The 17,006-nt window shown below is 42.9% G+C and overlaps 2 protein-coding genes across 2 annotated transcripts; one reads left to right on the forward strand and one right to left on the reverse strand.

The window, feature by feature from the left end:
- Nucleotides 1-2,537: 2,537 nt before the first annotated feature.
- LOC146631662 (uncharacterized) lies at nt 2,538-5,087 on the forward strand. The gene is made up of 2 exons (XM_085353844.1): nt 2,538-3,584; nt 4,707-5,087. The coding sequence occupies exons 1-2, from the start codon at nt 2,538-2,540 to the stop codon at nt 5,085-5,087; spliced, it is 1,428 nt and encodes a 475-aa protein (XP_085209970.1).
- Nucleotides 5,088-7,305: 2,218 nt separating this feature from the next.
- On the reverse strand, nt 7,306-15,652 carry LOC146631663 (bone morphogenetic protein 7-like). Its single transcript, XM_085353845.1, has 7 exons — nt 15,256-15,652; nt 11,412-11,601; nt 8,470-8,618; nt 8,165-8,371; nt 7,742-7,815; nt 7,546-7,656; nt 7,306-7,455 (listed from the first exon to the last, which is right to left on the reverse strand). Exons 1-7 carry the CDS (start codon nt 15,650-15,652, stop codon nt 7,306-7,308), a joined length of 1,278 nt encoding a protein of 425 aa, XP_085209971.1.
- Between the last annotated feature and the right edge of the window lie 1,354 nt (nt 15,653-17,006).

Raw genomic sequence — 17,006 nt, forward strand, 5'->3', positions numbered from 1 at the left:
CAGAATGTTTCCCACACGACAACCAACTGTTATGATACTGTTTTCCAGAGGGTTAGCATGTGTGCTTAAGGCTGAATCTCTGAATACTTTAGTCAAGATAAAAAAAGAACAGGAAGTGAGAAACAGGAAGAATTAACAGCAAGGCAAGACTTTGTGTTCTCAGATTTCTGTTTTGTGGGCTCTTTTTTGTCGTATTTGCTTGTATGTGCATGTGTGTGCATGTGTGTGTGTGTGTGTGTGTGTGTGTGAGCATGCCCAGGCTAAAGCTATGGTTTCCCGCCCTCACTCCACCAGGCAAAGCGCCAAAGCCATCAGGCAGTCATACGCCTACCATCAGCTGAGGAGTTGCACAGCAGTCTCATTTCTAATTATACACCCAACAACAGAGAGAGAGGGAGACGGAGAGCGAGCCACAGAGTGAGGGAGAGGGAGCGCGTGGAACATGGAGAGGAAGGATGATTACAAATGGAAGAGAAGCTAAAAGTGCCACTCGGCAGCAAACACAGGGTGAGCAAGTTCAGGTGTGAGAGACTGAGAGAGAGGGAGGGAGAGGCATGAAATCAGTCTGAGAAAGGTTAAGGGCTGACTGACTGGCTGAGCAGAGTGGGAGTGTAAAATGTAAAAGCGAGTAGGAGGGAAGAGAGAGAGAGAGAGGGGGGAGAAGAGAAAAGAAGAGAGGAGAAAGAAGAGAGGAGTGTGTGTCTAATAGACAGTCTGTTGAGCTTGTCTGGATGCCTCTGTTCACTCTGCTCCGTTTGGCTTTTTTCCTCCCCCAGCCTGCGAGGACGACACAAGACAGACAGGTGTGTGTGTGTGTGTGTGTGTGTGCGTGAGTGTGTGTGTGTGTGTGTGCGTGTGTGTTTGTGGAAAGTCGGCGCTCCTGTTGGACCTGAACATGGATGGATATTCTCTGTGAAGATGGATGCACAGGCAGACACAAATGGATGAATGGAAAAACATGCAAGTAAGTGTATCATCCTTAGATAATCTTTTTTTTGAAGGAGATGATTTTGTGCTCTGAATGCATGTCTGAGAAACTCTTTGCTTGAACTGGTTACAGAGGTTAAACCTGATTATATTCAGTTTCACAGAAAGAAAGCATCGAGCAAACTAAGCGCAATATTGCCACTACTGATATGCAAACAGTACTGACCTCGGCGCAGATTATCTCGACCATAAAGGCATCAAACACACTAAATGCTGCTGTGTATACATTTCATTTCCATAGATTAGCAACCTGTAGTGATCACGATCGCCTCATATGGTCACTGAGCATGGAGAAACTGTCATGAGCAGGCCTGTCGGACGCACGATCTGATTGTACCTGTGTAGGTCACTGTAGGTCACCTCGATTCCATTTGAATTAATTTACATTCACACTGCAAGCGTTTAGCTGACAAATAGTTACCTATTTATGCGTCCTGATATAACGCCGGGTGCTCGCACAGGAATGTCGCTGTGTGGGTGTCGTCTGATACCACACGCGCACACAGATACGCGCACACATAACAGAGAAGCAGCTTTATGTCAGAGACGTGACTGTCAAGATGAGTGAAAGAAGTTCTTTCAGCGGCGGCGCTCAGCTTTGATGATGACATAATGAGATGAGCTTTGCATTGGCAGGCTGTAAAAGTCCTCTGCTGTCCTTTACCTCCCTGCATCACTTTATGCATATATATATATATATATATGAAAGAGCATGTCTGCAGCGTCTTGAAACTGGTGTGTGTCTGGCCACAGACTGCTTATATTTAGCCCACCTCAGTGAGCTGACTCACAACTGTGCATGCACGTAAGAAGGATGATAGGGTTTCTGTAGGTGCTGGAGGGGGTTCTCTTCATTATGAGAAACATGCAAGCTTGGTCTGTGTGTTTAACATCCCTCTCACATTTAGTCACTTAACACACATATTTTCCTCATCATTGTTGACCGACCTTATTAACCTCAAAGTTTACTGTGTTACTGATAAAATCTAACCCCTGAGTTTACACCCACCACTAACATTTTGCTCTGCCTCGTCTCCGCTACACTCATGCCTCCACCAAGCACAGTGTACAGCACTTTGTAACCATAGTAACTTTTTCTTTCTTTTTTTTTTTTTTTTTTACAAAGGAGCTGGTAGGTGTCCATCAAACTTAGCCCTGTCAATATGGCAATTGGTGGTTGGAAAGCTGTAATTTGAAGCTGATGGAGGAGTTTTTGTTCAGATGTGGAAGGATATTCACAGGCACTGATCTCACCATGTTGTACTTTTGCGGGAGGGGAGAGAGGGAAAGTTCTGTGAATTTTTCAGAGACAGGGGAAACACCAGAGTAAGAGAGACTCTACGAAGGCAAATTCAGTTATTTTCTCCAGCTTGACAACTTGTCTGTGGGGATATGAAGTGCATTAGTAACTGTTTCTCCTGCTGTTCAGATTGTGGCGACCTTGGATCGGCGACAGTTGCCAAGAGACTAATGGAGCCCGTGTCACATGATCACAACGCCACCTGTAGTTCTTCGGGAGTGTCGGTGTGAGTGACGATCAGCTCGAGCCCATGAGCTTCACAACAAACTCGGCTCTGGTCCCGGGTAGGGACAGCCTCCCGCTCAAGAAGAGGGACCAAAGACCAAGCTCGCCACTTCAGCAGCAGCAGCAACAGCAGTGCGATGCTGCAAACTTTAAGGCGCCATACCCTTACAAGAGCCACACCGAACTCACCACAAAGCACACTGGCCCATTCCAGCCCGTGCCGAGACGGGTTACTGCCCTGTACCAGCCCTGGATGCACACACCCACACCTAACAGGTCCAAACCGCAGATTCTTTCTGCATTCAGGGAGCATCATGGCTGGGCAGAGTGGAGAGAGTTCAACCCCTTGCACCCTGGATGGGACTTTCCTAACCACTATCAGCACCAAAGCCACATATCTGGCACACCTGCACTCCACCCAGGCCATCCGTACTATCCTTCCAGATTCAACGCTGTCTCCCTGGAGGGTTTCCACAGAGCGAGTGGAGCGTACAGCTGGGAGAAGCACAAGACTTCAAGAGAGAAGAGTTTGAGCGCAGAGAGGCAGACCTACAGCAGGCATAAAGGTCCATACATGAGGAGAGGAGAGAGAAAAACAGAGTATTTTCCCAGGGTCGAAAGGGCAAGTACTTCACCTTTGAGCACAAGCCTACCTCACTCTCCCCGTGAGAACCCCAAACTTCGACCTGATTTGTCGCACAGATCAACAAAGGCTGCCTCTATTTCAGGACATTCCGTCATGCAAGTTTCCCCAAACAACTCCAAAAGCGCTGGCGGCTTCACGAAGGAGGACGCTTCCACGAGGCCCTCCTCTGAGCATGTTTCCTCCTCCACCGCCTCTCCTAACAGTTTCCCCTGGCTCCTCCCTCACTTTGTGGCCGGTTCTCTGATTGAGCTCAGGGATGGGCGGCTGAGGAGGGTAGAGCACCTGCAAACTGAAGACTTCCTGCTTGGCTCACTGGCCTGTCCAGACCTGCGCCTGAGCTGCTGCACGGTGCAGAGTATCTCCCCTTCAACTTCCTCGTCCTCAATCTCCCGCCTCCTCATCATGCTTCATGACCAGCAGAGCCAGGTGAAAGAAATTCCCACTGTGGTGTTAATATTCATAGCACACATTATTGTTACTATTCTTTTAACGTAGTATTCCCACCAAAAAGAGCATCTGGATCTCGTGGTTAGATGGTGTAAAAAAACATTAATTTATTGACTTCTGCTCAAAAGCTCTAAACCATTATTTTATTTTTTATGGTATTTATGATGCTTTTTAGCCGCTATTCTCAGACCTAATGGTATTTACAATCCAGAACAGCTGCTATCCTTACACCAGACATACATTAGAGTACATTCCTGTGTTACCTGGTTACATGCATCACTGTCTTCCTAAACACACTCACGTACATAAAAGATAATAACTGAACTTAGTGAAATTTTTAAATGGCAAATTCAAATGCATGAATAGCTTGAATTAAAGGTGTAATGCATGTGCATCCCAAGCTTATCCTCCATGCCATGGCGCTCCATTATCGCCAAGAAAACTGTTAGCAACACCTTGAGTGCGCTGTGGGATTTGCAATAAAATACTACAGGCTGTGAAAAATACTAGCATAGAAAGCTTGTATTAATCTGAAGCTGAAAATAGTCAGGAGCATTTGCACTTCCTGTATCTGTGTCTTCTGCAAAACACTGCAGCAGCCAGCTGTTTTGGGAAATAAAGCAGCTTTTTTATAAGATGGAGCTGTATGTCTGTTGCTATTTTTGTGGCCGCCTTCAGTAGTAATTTTAAGGCCAAAGGAGAGTGCTGCAAACAGGGAAATGATCTGAGTTTGTTGGCAGTTAAGAAAAGAAGATATCCAATAAGATCTGCCTCATGCCTGAAAGCCATTTTTTCTTTAGGTTCTGCAATGTTTAGCACAAGATGAAGAAAAATCTATAATTGGGTCAATTAAAAGGTGTGTACTTACCTGCAGAAAATTCAATCAGTATATTCTTGCTTTTAAACCTGATGGTGTAACAAGTGAATTTTTGTATGCATAAAAACCTGAAATCCATGTGTACTGTTAATTCTATCTCCTTGCTGTTACATGAACTATGAATAGATCCACCATAATGGAACAACACCACCCTCTAGTGAGCAAACGTCTAAGCCGTGCTTGTCTCACAGCTTCCTCTGTATGCATCTGTCTGCCTCCTGCAGGAGCTGGTGGATGTGTATGTGGAGTACCCGTTCTTCGTGCGTGGGCGCGGCTGGTCTTCCTGCAGCCCTCAGAGGACTGCCCGCATCTGCGGCCTGCAGTGCCACCAGCTCAGCGTAGGGGATGTCTGCCTGGCTCTCACACCTGTATTAGCTCCCCAGGCTCCACAGCCAGCCACATCGGAGCCAAAAACCTCACCCGAGAAGTTAGAAGAGGAAGGGTGTGAGCCCCTAAAAGCAACACATCCACAATCTGGCCCGAGCACACTGCTTCCCACAAGGCCAGGGGAACAAGCACTGGAGCCGAAGAGGGGCGCAGAGGCGGTCCGCAGGAGGCACTTCTCAGCCCCTGAGCTGAGAGGTCCAGGAACTAATTGCATGTAGTGAACAGTGGCTGTTTCATTTGCAGGGAGCTAGCTGGTTGCTTTTCAGCTCTTTTCTAATCAGCCTGTATTTACTGTCATTCTACCTCCTGAATCATATTTCTGTGCTTGACTGTCGGTATGATGATTGTATCTAAGGAGGAACCGCTTAAAGAGGAAAGATTAACTCTCAGGATCCCCCGGAGGTGTGATAACACATGCTGTATTTGTCAAGGTTAGTCAGGGATCACACGCTGACAACATGAATCGTGTCAGAGCTCGACATTGCATCTGCTGTAAGCCTACACAAAGTCTGCAGCAGCACATAATTCAGATCTTATACGCAAGAACTCAGGCTATGTGACACGTTTTCTTTTTGAAATGTAGAACCAAAGTGTAAAATTTGTGTTGCCACATAAAACCGCTTCAGTAACAATGCGTTTGAGGGAAACCCTGTTAGTTCAAAGGACAGCGTGTTTGAGTTTTTGGCTCTGATGTAAGTGTTTATATTATTATTTCTAGCAGTTCTGACTAAATCAGCCCACGTTCCTTGAAAAGCACAAAAAAATACTCCCTCAGGTCTTCGCTGCTCAAGATAGTTTCTCTCTTTCCTGCCTGGTATTATGTAAGAGTTCTTTGTGATCACAAAAGGAAACTTCGCTCCGAATTGGAAACTGGATACTTTAACCAATTTGACAATTTCAGATTTACAACGAACGGGATTTTTTTCGCTACATGAGAAGGATTTCATTTTACGCTTCTACCTCTATTTCTTCGATAACAGGTCTAACCTGTGCTTTTAAAAGCGTGGGCTGTGATGTGTGAGTGTAATATGCTACGTTAGAGGCACAAAGCTTCTCGGTGATGTCGGTATAAATGCCTTTTTTTTAAATGCCTGGATATATTGTATTGTGCATATGCTGTGCTTTCTTTTTTGTACTGATGCTCCTTTTTGAATGTGTCCCACTGTTAAGAGTGGGCATGAAAAAGACTGGAAAGTGTGCGTGTACACAGCTCGCCTAACAGTTCATTTTAAGTGAATAGGATGATCTTTAAATGTAGAGTTAATAATAATAATGGCAGAGTTATTGGACACAAGGTGCTGTAGGTGAAGGTGAAGCAAAGCTGAAGAAATAAATATTCCATGTGTTAACTGTGCAGCCCATTCAGTACTTACAGAGGAGGCGTTTACAAGCCAAACATGCGAATAATACTTCTGCTGAGAAAATGTTTGAGGAAAAAAAAAAAAAGGAAATCTTGGTTAGACTTTCTTAATGCGATAAAATATACAGTCCGGCTGCAGCTCTGCTCTGACACCAGACAAAGTGTGGATAGAGCAGATGGAGGAGTGATGTTGGATTTCGTAGCAGGTCGTGTGGATTGAACAGGTTAGCAGTCAGAGCCTTCATTGACCAGCCTTGTTCCAGGTCAGCCCACTGATGCTCAACCAGACTGGGATCTAGGGAATCTGCTGTGATGCTTAAGCGTTTTCCTGAGTGATTTGTCCTGCTGAGTGAGGCCTGCGACAATGTTCAGGTGGGTGGCACGTTCACACGATTCCCAGCAGAACATTTCATTATGAAAACACAGTTAAATGCTTTTTACTTCACCTGCGAGTGGGTTTAATATTTTGGCATATCTCTGAACAACTGCAATGTTTATGAATCTATCCCACTGGCATTACCTCACTGCCTTCATTTCTCTCATCTAAACACAGGTTCATCCAAAAACGATGGTGAGCGGCTTCAAGAGGAAGATTTACAGTTTTATGAGCTGTAAAGTCTGTTTTAATTAAATTACCACAAAAGACAAAACTCTTTATTCTTATTTTAAAAAGAATTCAAATAGAGATGTTTGTTGCATGTATGATAGCGCACACCACTGCCAGTACTTTTTACAGGTTCCTTCTGAGCTTATGAAACTTCTGCACACTGCTCGAAGTCCTTTCGGTGCAGTCTCTCTAGTTTCACACAAAGGTATATAAAAAAAATTAAATCCGTTACAAAGAAAACAAAATCCATAAAATCCCTTTTTGTGACCAGTAGCTCTATTTGGGCTGTGGTAGTGGTTAAAGCTGGCTCAGCTGCTGGTCATATAAAAAAAAAAAAAAAAACAGACCCCCAGAATAAAGCTCTGTGGCAAGAGCTCTCCGGTGACCAGTCAGTTAATCGTCGCTCTGATTCCGCCTTTCTTCAGCATCTCTCTGGATTTGTACGCATCACAGATGGGAATATGAGTAGTCAGTGACAGCCACAGGCTCTGACCACCATGTTGCGGTACTTCTTGAGGATGACATTGGAGCTTTCATCAAAATAGAGCACAGAGATGCCGTGGAGCTGTGTTGGGGCACAGCAGGCTTTGGGCACCGTCTCTGGGTTGATAAAGTGCACCTGTGGCACAGAAGAAATACAAAATATATCCTCAGGGAGAGCAGAGGCTACAGAGGAAATGCCTTTAATCAGGGATCGTTTGAGGCTTACCAGAGTTTGCACAATAGCGTGATTGGTGGCATTCATGTAGGAGTTCAGAGGAAAAGCACATTCTCCCTCACAGTAATATGCTGCGTAGCCCTCTGGTGCTATGATCCAGTCCTGGTCAGAGGTTTTTTAAGTGTTTGTTAATTGTCACTTTTGAAGAAATGCTTTCAAAAAAGTGTTGATAAATTTTAGTTTTTACCTGCCATCCCAAATCCTTGAAGCTGACATACAGCTCGTGCTTTTTACATCCTTCTTTAGAGATGCCGATATTGGCTGAAAACAAAAGCAAATATCAGTTGACACAACAGGTTCTTAAAGCTCCTGAAATGACTCCGCTCATGAGTGACATTTTAACTCTTTAGACGCCTACGAGGAGTAACCTTTGCATTCCTTTTTTGAACTGAGTGGTTTCTGTTATATTTCAGGCCTGTTTTCAGAACAAAATGACTGAGTGTGTATCAGATGCTAGTCAGGGTGAGCTCTACCTATACAGCTTATTACTGCTGCCCCTGGAAAAATGTCAAATCACGTCTTTATTGACATTGAGCTGTCAAAACTCATCATTAAGGGTACAAGGGAGGTCGTCTTCATCTGGGAAAAGAGGGTTTAGGGGTTCAGTAACCTGTTGCAGCTTCCACTGCCCTCAGTGCATCTTGAACAGTCCTCTGGGGTTTAGAGCGGCTTGACTGGCGCCCCTTTTGGCCATTGGCTGAACGAACGCTGCGGAGTCGCACCTCATTGGTTTTGAAGAAGACAACCAGGAATGGCTGCTTGTCCTGAGGCCCACTGCCCACTACCACTCCAGCTAACTGGGGGTTTCTCTTCTGACCTGCAGAAATCAATTATTTATTGATTTATTTAATATTACTACCATGGATCACACGCCATTTTTCAGTTTTGTAGAATCAATTTTGGATAATCACTGACCATGACTGTCCTCAAGAACCAAGTGCAAGCCAAGATTATGCTCAGGGTTGACCAGCCACAGGTTACTCGTGGTGGTCAGGTCAAAGACCAACCATCCCTCTTCTGAAGCCAGAACTTCTCGCCGGTCCAGCAGGAACAGCTCCAAGTCACTGAGGACAGAATGAAATGTAAACACACTCGAGGGATTTCAGTGCAGAAAAGCTCCAAGTGCAAAGTAAAATCTTTCCCGGGCGGACTCAGTCGATCGACTTTTCCACAGAACACAACTTAAAATGCAGTGAAACCCCACCGTGATGGGTTGTTTTTCACTGCAAATGGATTTCATTCCTCGGTGAAATTTATGGAACCCGTGGACGTTTTTGAAAATACAAACACATCTAAAGGAATGTGGTATGCTTGGGAAAATGTTTGGCTTTCAGTATTTAATACACCACAAATGTCAAAAGCATATGTGAGATCCTGTACGACTTAGAGTGCAGAAGTACTGGACCACTTGTTATGTTTTTGTTTTGTTTAAGCTCACTATACCAGTACAGTGGAGCTGAAGTTCACCAGTTACAGTGAGGTTAAAGTGCTAAGCTTCAGCAATGTGTTTGAGGGTAAACCCACGATGGAGTTTAATCTAAGTGGACACATTTCATTTGCTGAAGTCCAAGCTGAAGGGAAAAATTCATTGCAGCTGTGTGTGTGTGTGTGTGTGTGTGTGGTTTTATCACTCCTTTAACAGCACAGCGTTTTATATGATGCTGACATTTCCAGGAAATAAATGCAAAGTGGAAGCGAATGAAACGGTTCTAATTTAAAATGTAAAAGCATCACCTCAGTTAAATTCCCTGACAGCTACCCCTCTAAATCATGCAGTCCTCCCACTTTGAATGTTATCAAAGCAGCACTTTAACGCTGATGTGTGTCCGCTTAGGGGCAGATCTCAACAGAGAATTGCTTTGTTTATAGTCTGAGTTTCAGACGTCTGTCTTTTGTCCTGCTGCCTGCTCGTCTGTGTGGAGTGGCTTTTGTGTGTCTGAATGACAATGGTGCTGCCGGCAGCCCCACTCTCACAGATAAAACACTTTAATCTACACCTACTGGCTGGCACATGACCCCTTTTTATCAAAACCCATGATTTTAAATCATTGCTGACCGGCTTTAATTCAGCTGATACAATAGGACCAGTGAAATACACCGACGGGGTGGTGCTGTGTGTTATCAGCCATCTTACAAGCTTCTGACCAAATATAAAAACCTAGTACGAGTTTCTTTGTAAATCCTGTCGTAATCATTTTTCTAATGACTGGTCCTCTGCAGTTGGATGTTTGTCATGTCTCTACACGTTTTCTTTAGAAAAGCTGTATTTGTTATGAATCTTTATCTTTAGTTTTAATTCGTTTTTATTAATTCGTTTTAATTATGAAGACTCAACATTAAGTTTTAGCTCCACAAATCTCAGAAAGAAATTGTTTGAGAGACTGACTTTTACAGTTTTGGCTTCTTTTTTGGGGGTCAGTCAAGAAACAAAATGTAGGTGTTGTTTGTGCCTGTGATCATTTCCATGAGTTTCTCTTTGGACTGAAATACAAACCTGGAGGGTTTTTCCCCCCTTTATTAAATCTTAAATTGTGTCAGCAGGATTTCTAAAAGTTTCCATCATAAGGGTCTTAAAATCTGTGGATTTTCGATGGTTCCAAAAGTCTGATTTTATTTAAAATTGTGAAACCAAAATTTGAGCACCTTCTCAAAAGCAACAAATATGAAGAATATTAATGGAAATATTTTCAGATTCAAAACATTAATTTGGCATTGAAGGTATAAAAATGTAATGTAAATGTAAAAGAATCAGTAAATCAGGCATCTTATGACATACACCACATTATTTTATATTACACTGGTATCTATAATTTCTTATTGCTTTGCAAATTAATGTTTTGACACAATACCAGTATTCTCATTAGCAGCCTAAATAATAAATGTGATTTAATGGTTGTTATTGTAAAGTTTTGAGTTCTCAAAGCCAAAGAAATAACGACCTTAAAAAGATCCAATGAGGCCTCAGACAATGAGAAAGCCTGATGTACATGTAAATAAAGTTTTTAAAAAAGATGACCAACTCTAGGAATTGCCAGTTACCGCAAGTTAATAAAAATTAATACAATACACAGGAAAAGTATGCAGTTACATCAATGTATCAGAGGAAATCTTAATGTTGTAGTGAGTTTTAGTTTTTATCCACATGTGAAAAGCTTATTCTGGGGGATTTTATGTCATTTTTGCTTGGAAAAAAATATCCAAATGATTAAGTTATCGAAATAAAAATGTTGAAACTGCTAATTTATTGATCAAATTATTATTTCAGGTCTAGCTCGCTGGTTAGTTTCAAAACATCTGTGTTAACAATGCAACACAAAACAAAACAGACTTTTCCCTGAGGTTAGAGGGAAGTTGGTGTGTAAATTCACCTGCGGCTTTCAACAAGGAAAATAAAAAGAAAGTTAAAAACATATCAGACACTGGCAGAGAAAACCCGGAGGCATGATGGAGAGATAACTGCGTAATAGAAAAACTGACGTGTTGATGGTTTGGTGTCATTTTGTAGCTTCAGCTGTGTGATATAAACACCGGTCTCCTGGGAGCTGATTTTCTCAGACAGCGTGAGAGTAAACCACTCTGAGAGAACCACTGTATTTCCGTAATTGACACTAATTTCTGTGTCAACAGTGGCAGTACTGACACGAACATCAGCACAAATAAGCTGTGGGGAAACGTAGCCCAACAACCCATTTTCTAAGAAAAACAAGTGTTTAGCCTGTTGAAATTCAGCAAGAGGACTCAAACCGTGGAGTCGAGCTCAATGATCAGAGAAATAATGAATTCAAAAAAGAAGGGTTGACATATATGATAATATCAATTAAGAACAGAGAAAGGAGCAAATAAGAAACTCTCTTTACCCATTTGGAGGATCCTGCAGCACCTGGTAGAGACTCACTCTGAATGTTTTGTTCTCACTGTGCTCCTGGATGAGATCCTTGTAAATCCTGAACTCTGCTGCTGTGATGGCCTCTCCCTCTGGAATACGTGAAAGGTCAAAGCGAAACTCTGTAGCATGGCGCTGGAGGAGAAGATCTTGATCCTGATCAACTACAAGACGACAACAGACAGACAAACCTGAAGAGCAGGTGGTGGCTTTGATGTGCTTTAAAAAGGATTATCCCCCTTATAGACCATCTGGTTACAACATCGCCATAATAAACGGTTTATTGTTTTCTCCCAGAGGCACACACACACACAAACACACAAGGTGAAAAAAAAACCCTTTTGACCTTCAAAAAGAAAGTTTGCACAGACACTGAAAAGGCACTAAGGCAAACCACTTAGTGCAATCAGATGGTAAAGCAACTGTGGTCTCTCAAAACATTCAGTCAGTTCTCTGATGTGTGTTGCTCTGCCCGCAGCTCGGAAGCACTCGGGTTGAAATAGGAAAAATCCTGCTGCCATGAGTAAAATGACTGATCTAAACATCACTTTAGCCAAGTTTGCCATACAGGCCAATGTGAAGGAAAGGAAGAAAAAAATACTCATGGCTCAGTTTGGCTCCCTGTTTAAATTGCACACATGTGCTGACCACAAGAAAAGCCCAGTTAAGGCGCAGCCCGGAAAACCACAGCAGCTAGTGTACTTTTACAAACACGCTCACATAAAGCATAGAGAGGCACACAAATTCACATGTGCCATTACACCCAGTGTCTGTGCCCATTACAGCCCCCTGATCGTTTTGCAATACGTCGCCATCCGGTGAGTTCAGCCTGACTGTAGGAGAAAGTGGAGCAGCAGTAGCTGGTGACACTGCGAGGTTTCCGCCCAGTCCTGAGCCGGCTGAAGCTCTCCAACACTCAGAGTTTCCAGGAAAAAAAAAAAAATGAATAGTGGTTAGAAAGACCCCGAAGCTTCCTGGAGCTTGCCAGTGTCATGTTTTTACAGCATTAGTCAACATGCTTGTCCTTGGAAACAGCAGAGCAGCCAGGGTCTCTGCTGAAGGTGTGCAGCAGAGGGGAGCAGCGATTAGCCATGTTAAACACATCCTGCTCACTGGTACACACTACATCACCAGCAATGACATCATCCTGTACTCCAACTGATGGAGCACACTATTGTTTAAAAAACAAAAAAACAAAACAAAAAACAAAACACATCCATCCTTACAAGATCTCGATTGCTAGAAACTTTTTTTTTTTTTCATGGCACTGCAGAGCTCTCTCACACATGCTTTGACTCACAGACGTCTACAAACACTTAGCGCAGAAACACACGCACAAGCCGCTCATCGTTAAGAGCAGTGCATTCTGAACCCTGCTAGTCATTTGTTTGACCGCAATTAAATGCTGGAAGGGAGAGAGGGGTGATTTTATGAAAGCAATAATTGCTTGTAAGGACTTGGTGTGTTTACGTTAGGGACCATTAGCTGCAGAGATCAGACCTCAGATATGCAAACTTCCCTCTGGGAGGCATTTCAACACTTTGGATTACCCCTAACGCTAAAGGGCCACATAGCTGCAGAGCCACTATTAACCTATTGCAATTTTTGTAGTAAGTGTCTTCTTCACAGCATGGGAGTTTAAAGATGGATCACAAATCTGCACTAAAAAAAACAAACAAACAGGATATGCAAGTTAGTCTATTAATTTCAGAAACATTTTATCTTTAGTTTAAATAAAAGGTGATGACAAATAAAATACTTAATTTCCTTCGAGATCCATGAATCCATGACCTTTATGTTTAACAACCCTGAAAGAGAACTATCAAAGACAAAGAAGAGAAAGCCTTTTCATAAATCTGCTTTAACACATAAAAGAGAAGCCACACACACAAACACACAAGGCAGTAATACATTTCAGAGTGGAAAAAAATTATCTTAATGGAATTTTGTTTTTTTGTTCAATCGGCTTAGCAGGACAAGCACATGTCTTCCTGCTTGTTCTCGAAAAACACAATAATCCATCTGTTCTTCAGTCGTTCCTCCCGCTACAAGAGTTTCTTGCATCTTATCTAAACATGGTGACATTTCTGTGCAAAAAAAAAGCCTGTTCTCATGCTCTGCAGGTGTGCTGTGGTCAATGCAAAAAAGAAAGAAAAAAAGAGAAAGCATATTGGATGAGTGTGTACACATGTCAGGGGAAAGACTGCAGAAGTGGTAAACAAGGAGTCGAGATGAGGAGCAGAGAAATGCAGAACAGTATAAAGACAGTGAAAATGTGCAGAGCACAATAGCTGCCTTTTATAGTGACAGTAAGCATGTTTATATGTTGCACCTGTGAATCGCATTATAAATCTTTACCCATCTCTCTAACACGACTCACATCACTTACAGACACTGATTAGATTGGCCGGATTTATATAAAAGGATAAAATTAGTTGCAGCAGCTCTCCGTCATATTGGAAGCTGCGGTCTTTGGAAGGGAAATACCGTAATCCAGTTCACTCTTGAAGCAATCATCGAGAGACCACCAAGATAGAGTCACTTTAGCACGATGTGGGAGCCTGCACAAGAGGCTGTGGTGAGCCTGACAGCAAAATAATACACACTCATTGTTTCTTTCTCTGTCCCCCCTCTCACTGCTCTTTAAAATCAAAGTTCTCAAATGTGAAACCACACAAATCTGCTGTTGGTTTTCAGAAACAGCTTTCCAGATCTCATTAGCTAAGGACTGTCAGTTAAAAGTTCAGGACTGAGGACATAAAATGTTATGTTTGAGATTTTCTTGTGGTCTCCAAATGTTTTGTATTAACTACATCTTTATGTGCTCATTGGAAAAGAAATAACTCTAATAGGCCCTGTTATATAAAGCTTCAGTTCGATGCCACTGACAACCAATCAGAAAGGGAGGTTAATGATTTCTTGGAGACATATTTCAGGTGACCAAACCCCACTCTCTGCACATTGACCTAAATAACACTGTGCAAGCCCAAAGATCAGAGCTGGTTTGGGATGTAACCACACACTCAAACAGCATGTGGTCTGCTGATTTCCCATAGTAATATTGGAGCTTCCACACAATCTCCATGGAAAACAAAGCAGGATTTGCCTTTTATAAATTCAGTAATGTCTGAATAAACCCAAGCTCCCACTGCCCTTCAAGCAAGCACGGAAGAATGCATGCACAGGCACCTGGAAGATTACTAAACCAATAACCATGCTTAGATGCAGTTTATATCTCGGTCTTCATCGACTCATCTCTCACTCCCTTGAACTTGAGAAATGCCTGTTCAATTTCTAGTCATGTGAAACTAAGCAATGCTAAAGCCTCTCCCTGAGAGCTTTGAAGGGGTTCTGGGGAAACCAGATACATACATGTTGTCATAACATTTACAGCTTGGAATGCATAATGCTTGATTTCAACTAAAGAAAGTCACCAAAAGTAAGAGTCAGAAACAACAGATTATAAAAGAAAAACGAGAGACAGACAGAAACATTTAATGCTGTCTGTTGTATTGCAGCTGCCGGAAACGAACTAAAAAAGAGAAAGGGCTCATTCTAAAACTGAATTCTGAGATGACTAAATCAAACCATCCACATAAACAAAGTTGGTTGGGTAACTTAGTCATTTGGATATGAAGGAGTTTCAGATGTGGATGAACGACGTGGACTTGGTGCATAAAAGTGATATAATCTTAGGGTACTTAAATATATATCTAAGCATGGAGGAGTTAGAGAAAACAGGTTAAATCAAATAATACAACGCTAAAAACCAAGTAAACACACTTCCTGACTTCAAAAGTCGCACATGCTCTACTCACTGAGGTTGACAAAGCTCATCACCGTGTCTGCTTCTTCTAGGAATCGGCTGTCCTGTGGGGTCACCAGTGGGGAGGTCTGCGTTGGTAAAACGGTCTCGTAGTTTGAATACCTGTGCTGTTCTGGGTCTATACTAATAGTGTTATAGAGGTCCAGCATGAACATTGGGGCGGCATTGCTTTTGGTGTGCACGTGCGGACGCGGACGCTGCGGCAGCCCCAGGATGGAGAGGATCTCCCGCTGCATCTCTCTGCGCTCCTGGCCCCTCAGTCGCCGCTGGATAAAGCTGGAGCGCACTTCATTGTCCACGGAGAAGTTGGAGAACGCGACCCGCGTGGCCAGCACTAAGTAACCCCACGACAGGAGGAACGGTATCTTTGCCAAGGCGCTTGTCAACATTATTTTAGCTCAGTTTTTACGCGCGCTTCGAATTAGTCGAAAGATAAAACTGGAGATGCTGTTTCGTCATAAAGATACCTCCTGCGTGTGGTTGACACCAAACACACTGCCACCTATCTACACCGAATATCATTCATTGATGATCTGCCGTTGCGCGTGGGTCTTCGGTGTGCCACAGCTGCGCGCTCGTCTTAATGGCAACTTGGGGATGGATCCTACTAAGGTCGGTGTGTCTGGGGAGGGGCAGGAGCAGTTCAGAATAAGAAAACGGGGGTGAGGGGCTGCTGTATTCTACAGTGAAGTGCTCTGTGTTAATCACACGGATGGGTGTGGGGTACCTACAGAGCGTCCTGTGTTTATGAATGCAGGGTCCAGTCAGACCATTGCATTGGTGGTAATCCCTTCTTACCTGACAGTCAGTCTTTGTGACCTCTTTCTGTGGTCATAGTTTTAGTAGGGGAGACCGGGGATAGTTGTAACATTTTTGACATTTCTGTCTGTAAATTGGAGCTCTTTTAAGGTAGTGGATTCAAAATGTAATGCAAAGTATTTACATGTCTCAAGTATTAAATAGTGCAGCTATTTTCTCTGCAGCACAATTACCCATTGCATGGTATGGTCTCAAACACAAAGAGTGAAATGTTACAATTAACCCCATAGTCTGGGTTAGTTGTAACATATCCTGGGGTGAAATGTAACACAATGAAATAAGGGTACTAATAAAACATTAACATGTAATCTTTGTTTATTCAACACATGAATGCACTTAGAGCCATTTATGTAGCTGTGTGTGTGTGTGGCAGAATGCAGAAATCTAGCTTTTGAACATATTCCAACTCCCCAAAAAAGACAAGTTATGGAATTTTCTGCAACTGAATATTTCATTAATTTTGGTTGGTCTTCCTTGAGTTTGGCCTCATTGGCTCAGTGGGCATTATAACCTACAACTCTTGCACCAATTTTGAACACAACAATGAAGCTGGAAAAATGTAGTTGTTCACCAGCATCGCAATTCCATTACTTTTTATCATGGCTTACCTTGGTGTGGTTTGCAAAGTGCTTCAGAAAGATGAGGAAATCTGTTTCTTGCACCCATCCTGATTTATTTCCACTACCAGTACTTCCTACTGGTCCATCTCTGACACAGTGGTCTGCATAATGTATGTGTGGGAACACAAACAGTGGAGGAATTGTGTTGCCAATGGCATTAACCGCATATACAAATGAAACCAGTGAACCTCTCTCTGCTGATGTCGTTGCCCCAACTTGTTTAATATAAGTTAAAGTAATAGTGTGGCAAGTTGTAACATCTGCATTATTGTTACAACTGACCCAGACTCCTATAGCCATGAAC

Source organism: Diplotaxodon limnothrissa, linkage group LG5 (assembly GCF_057381915.1).
Source record: "Diplotaxodon limnothrissa isolate DT_005_m linkage group LG5, D_limnothrissa_male_GT1.1, whole genome shotgun sequence".
NCBI lineage: Eukaryota > Metazoa > Chordata > Actinopteri > Cichliformes > Cichlidae > Diplotaxodon > Diplotaxodon limnothrissa.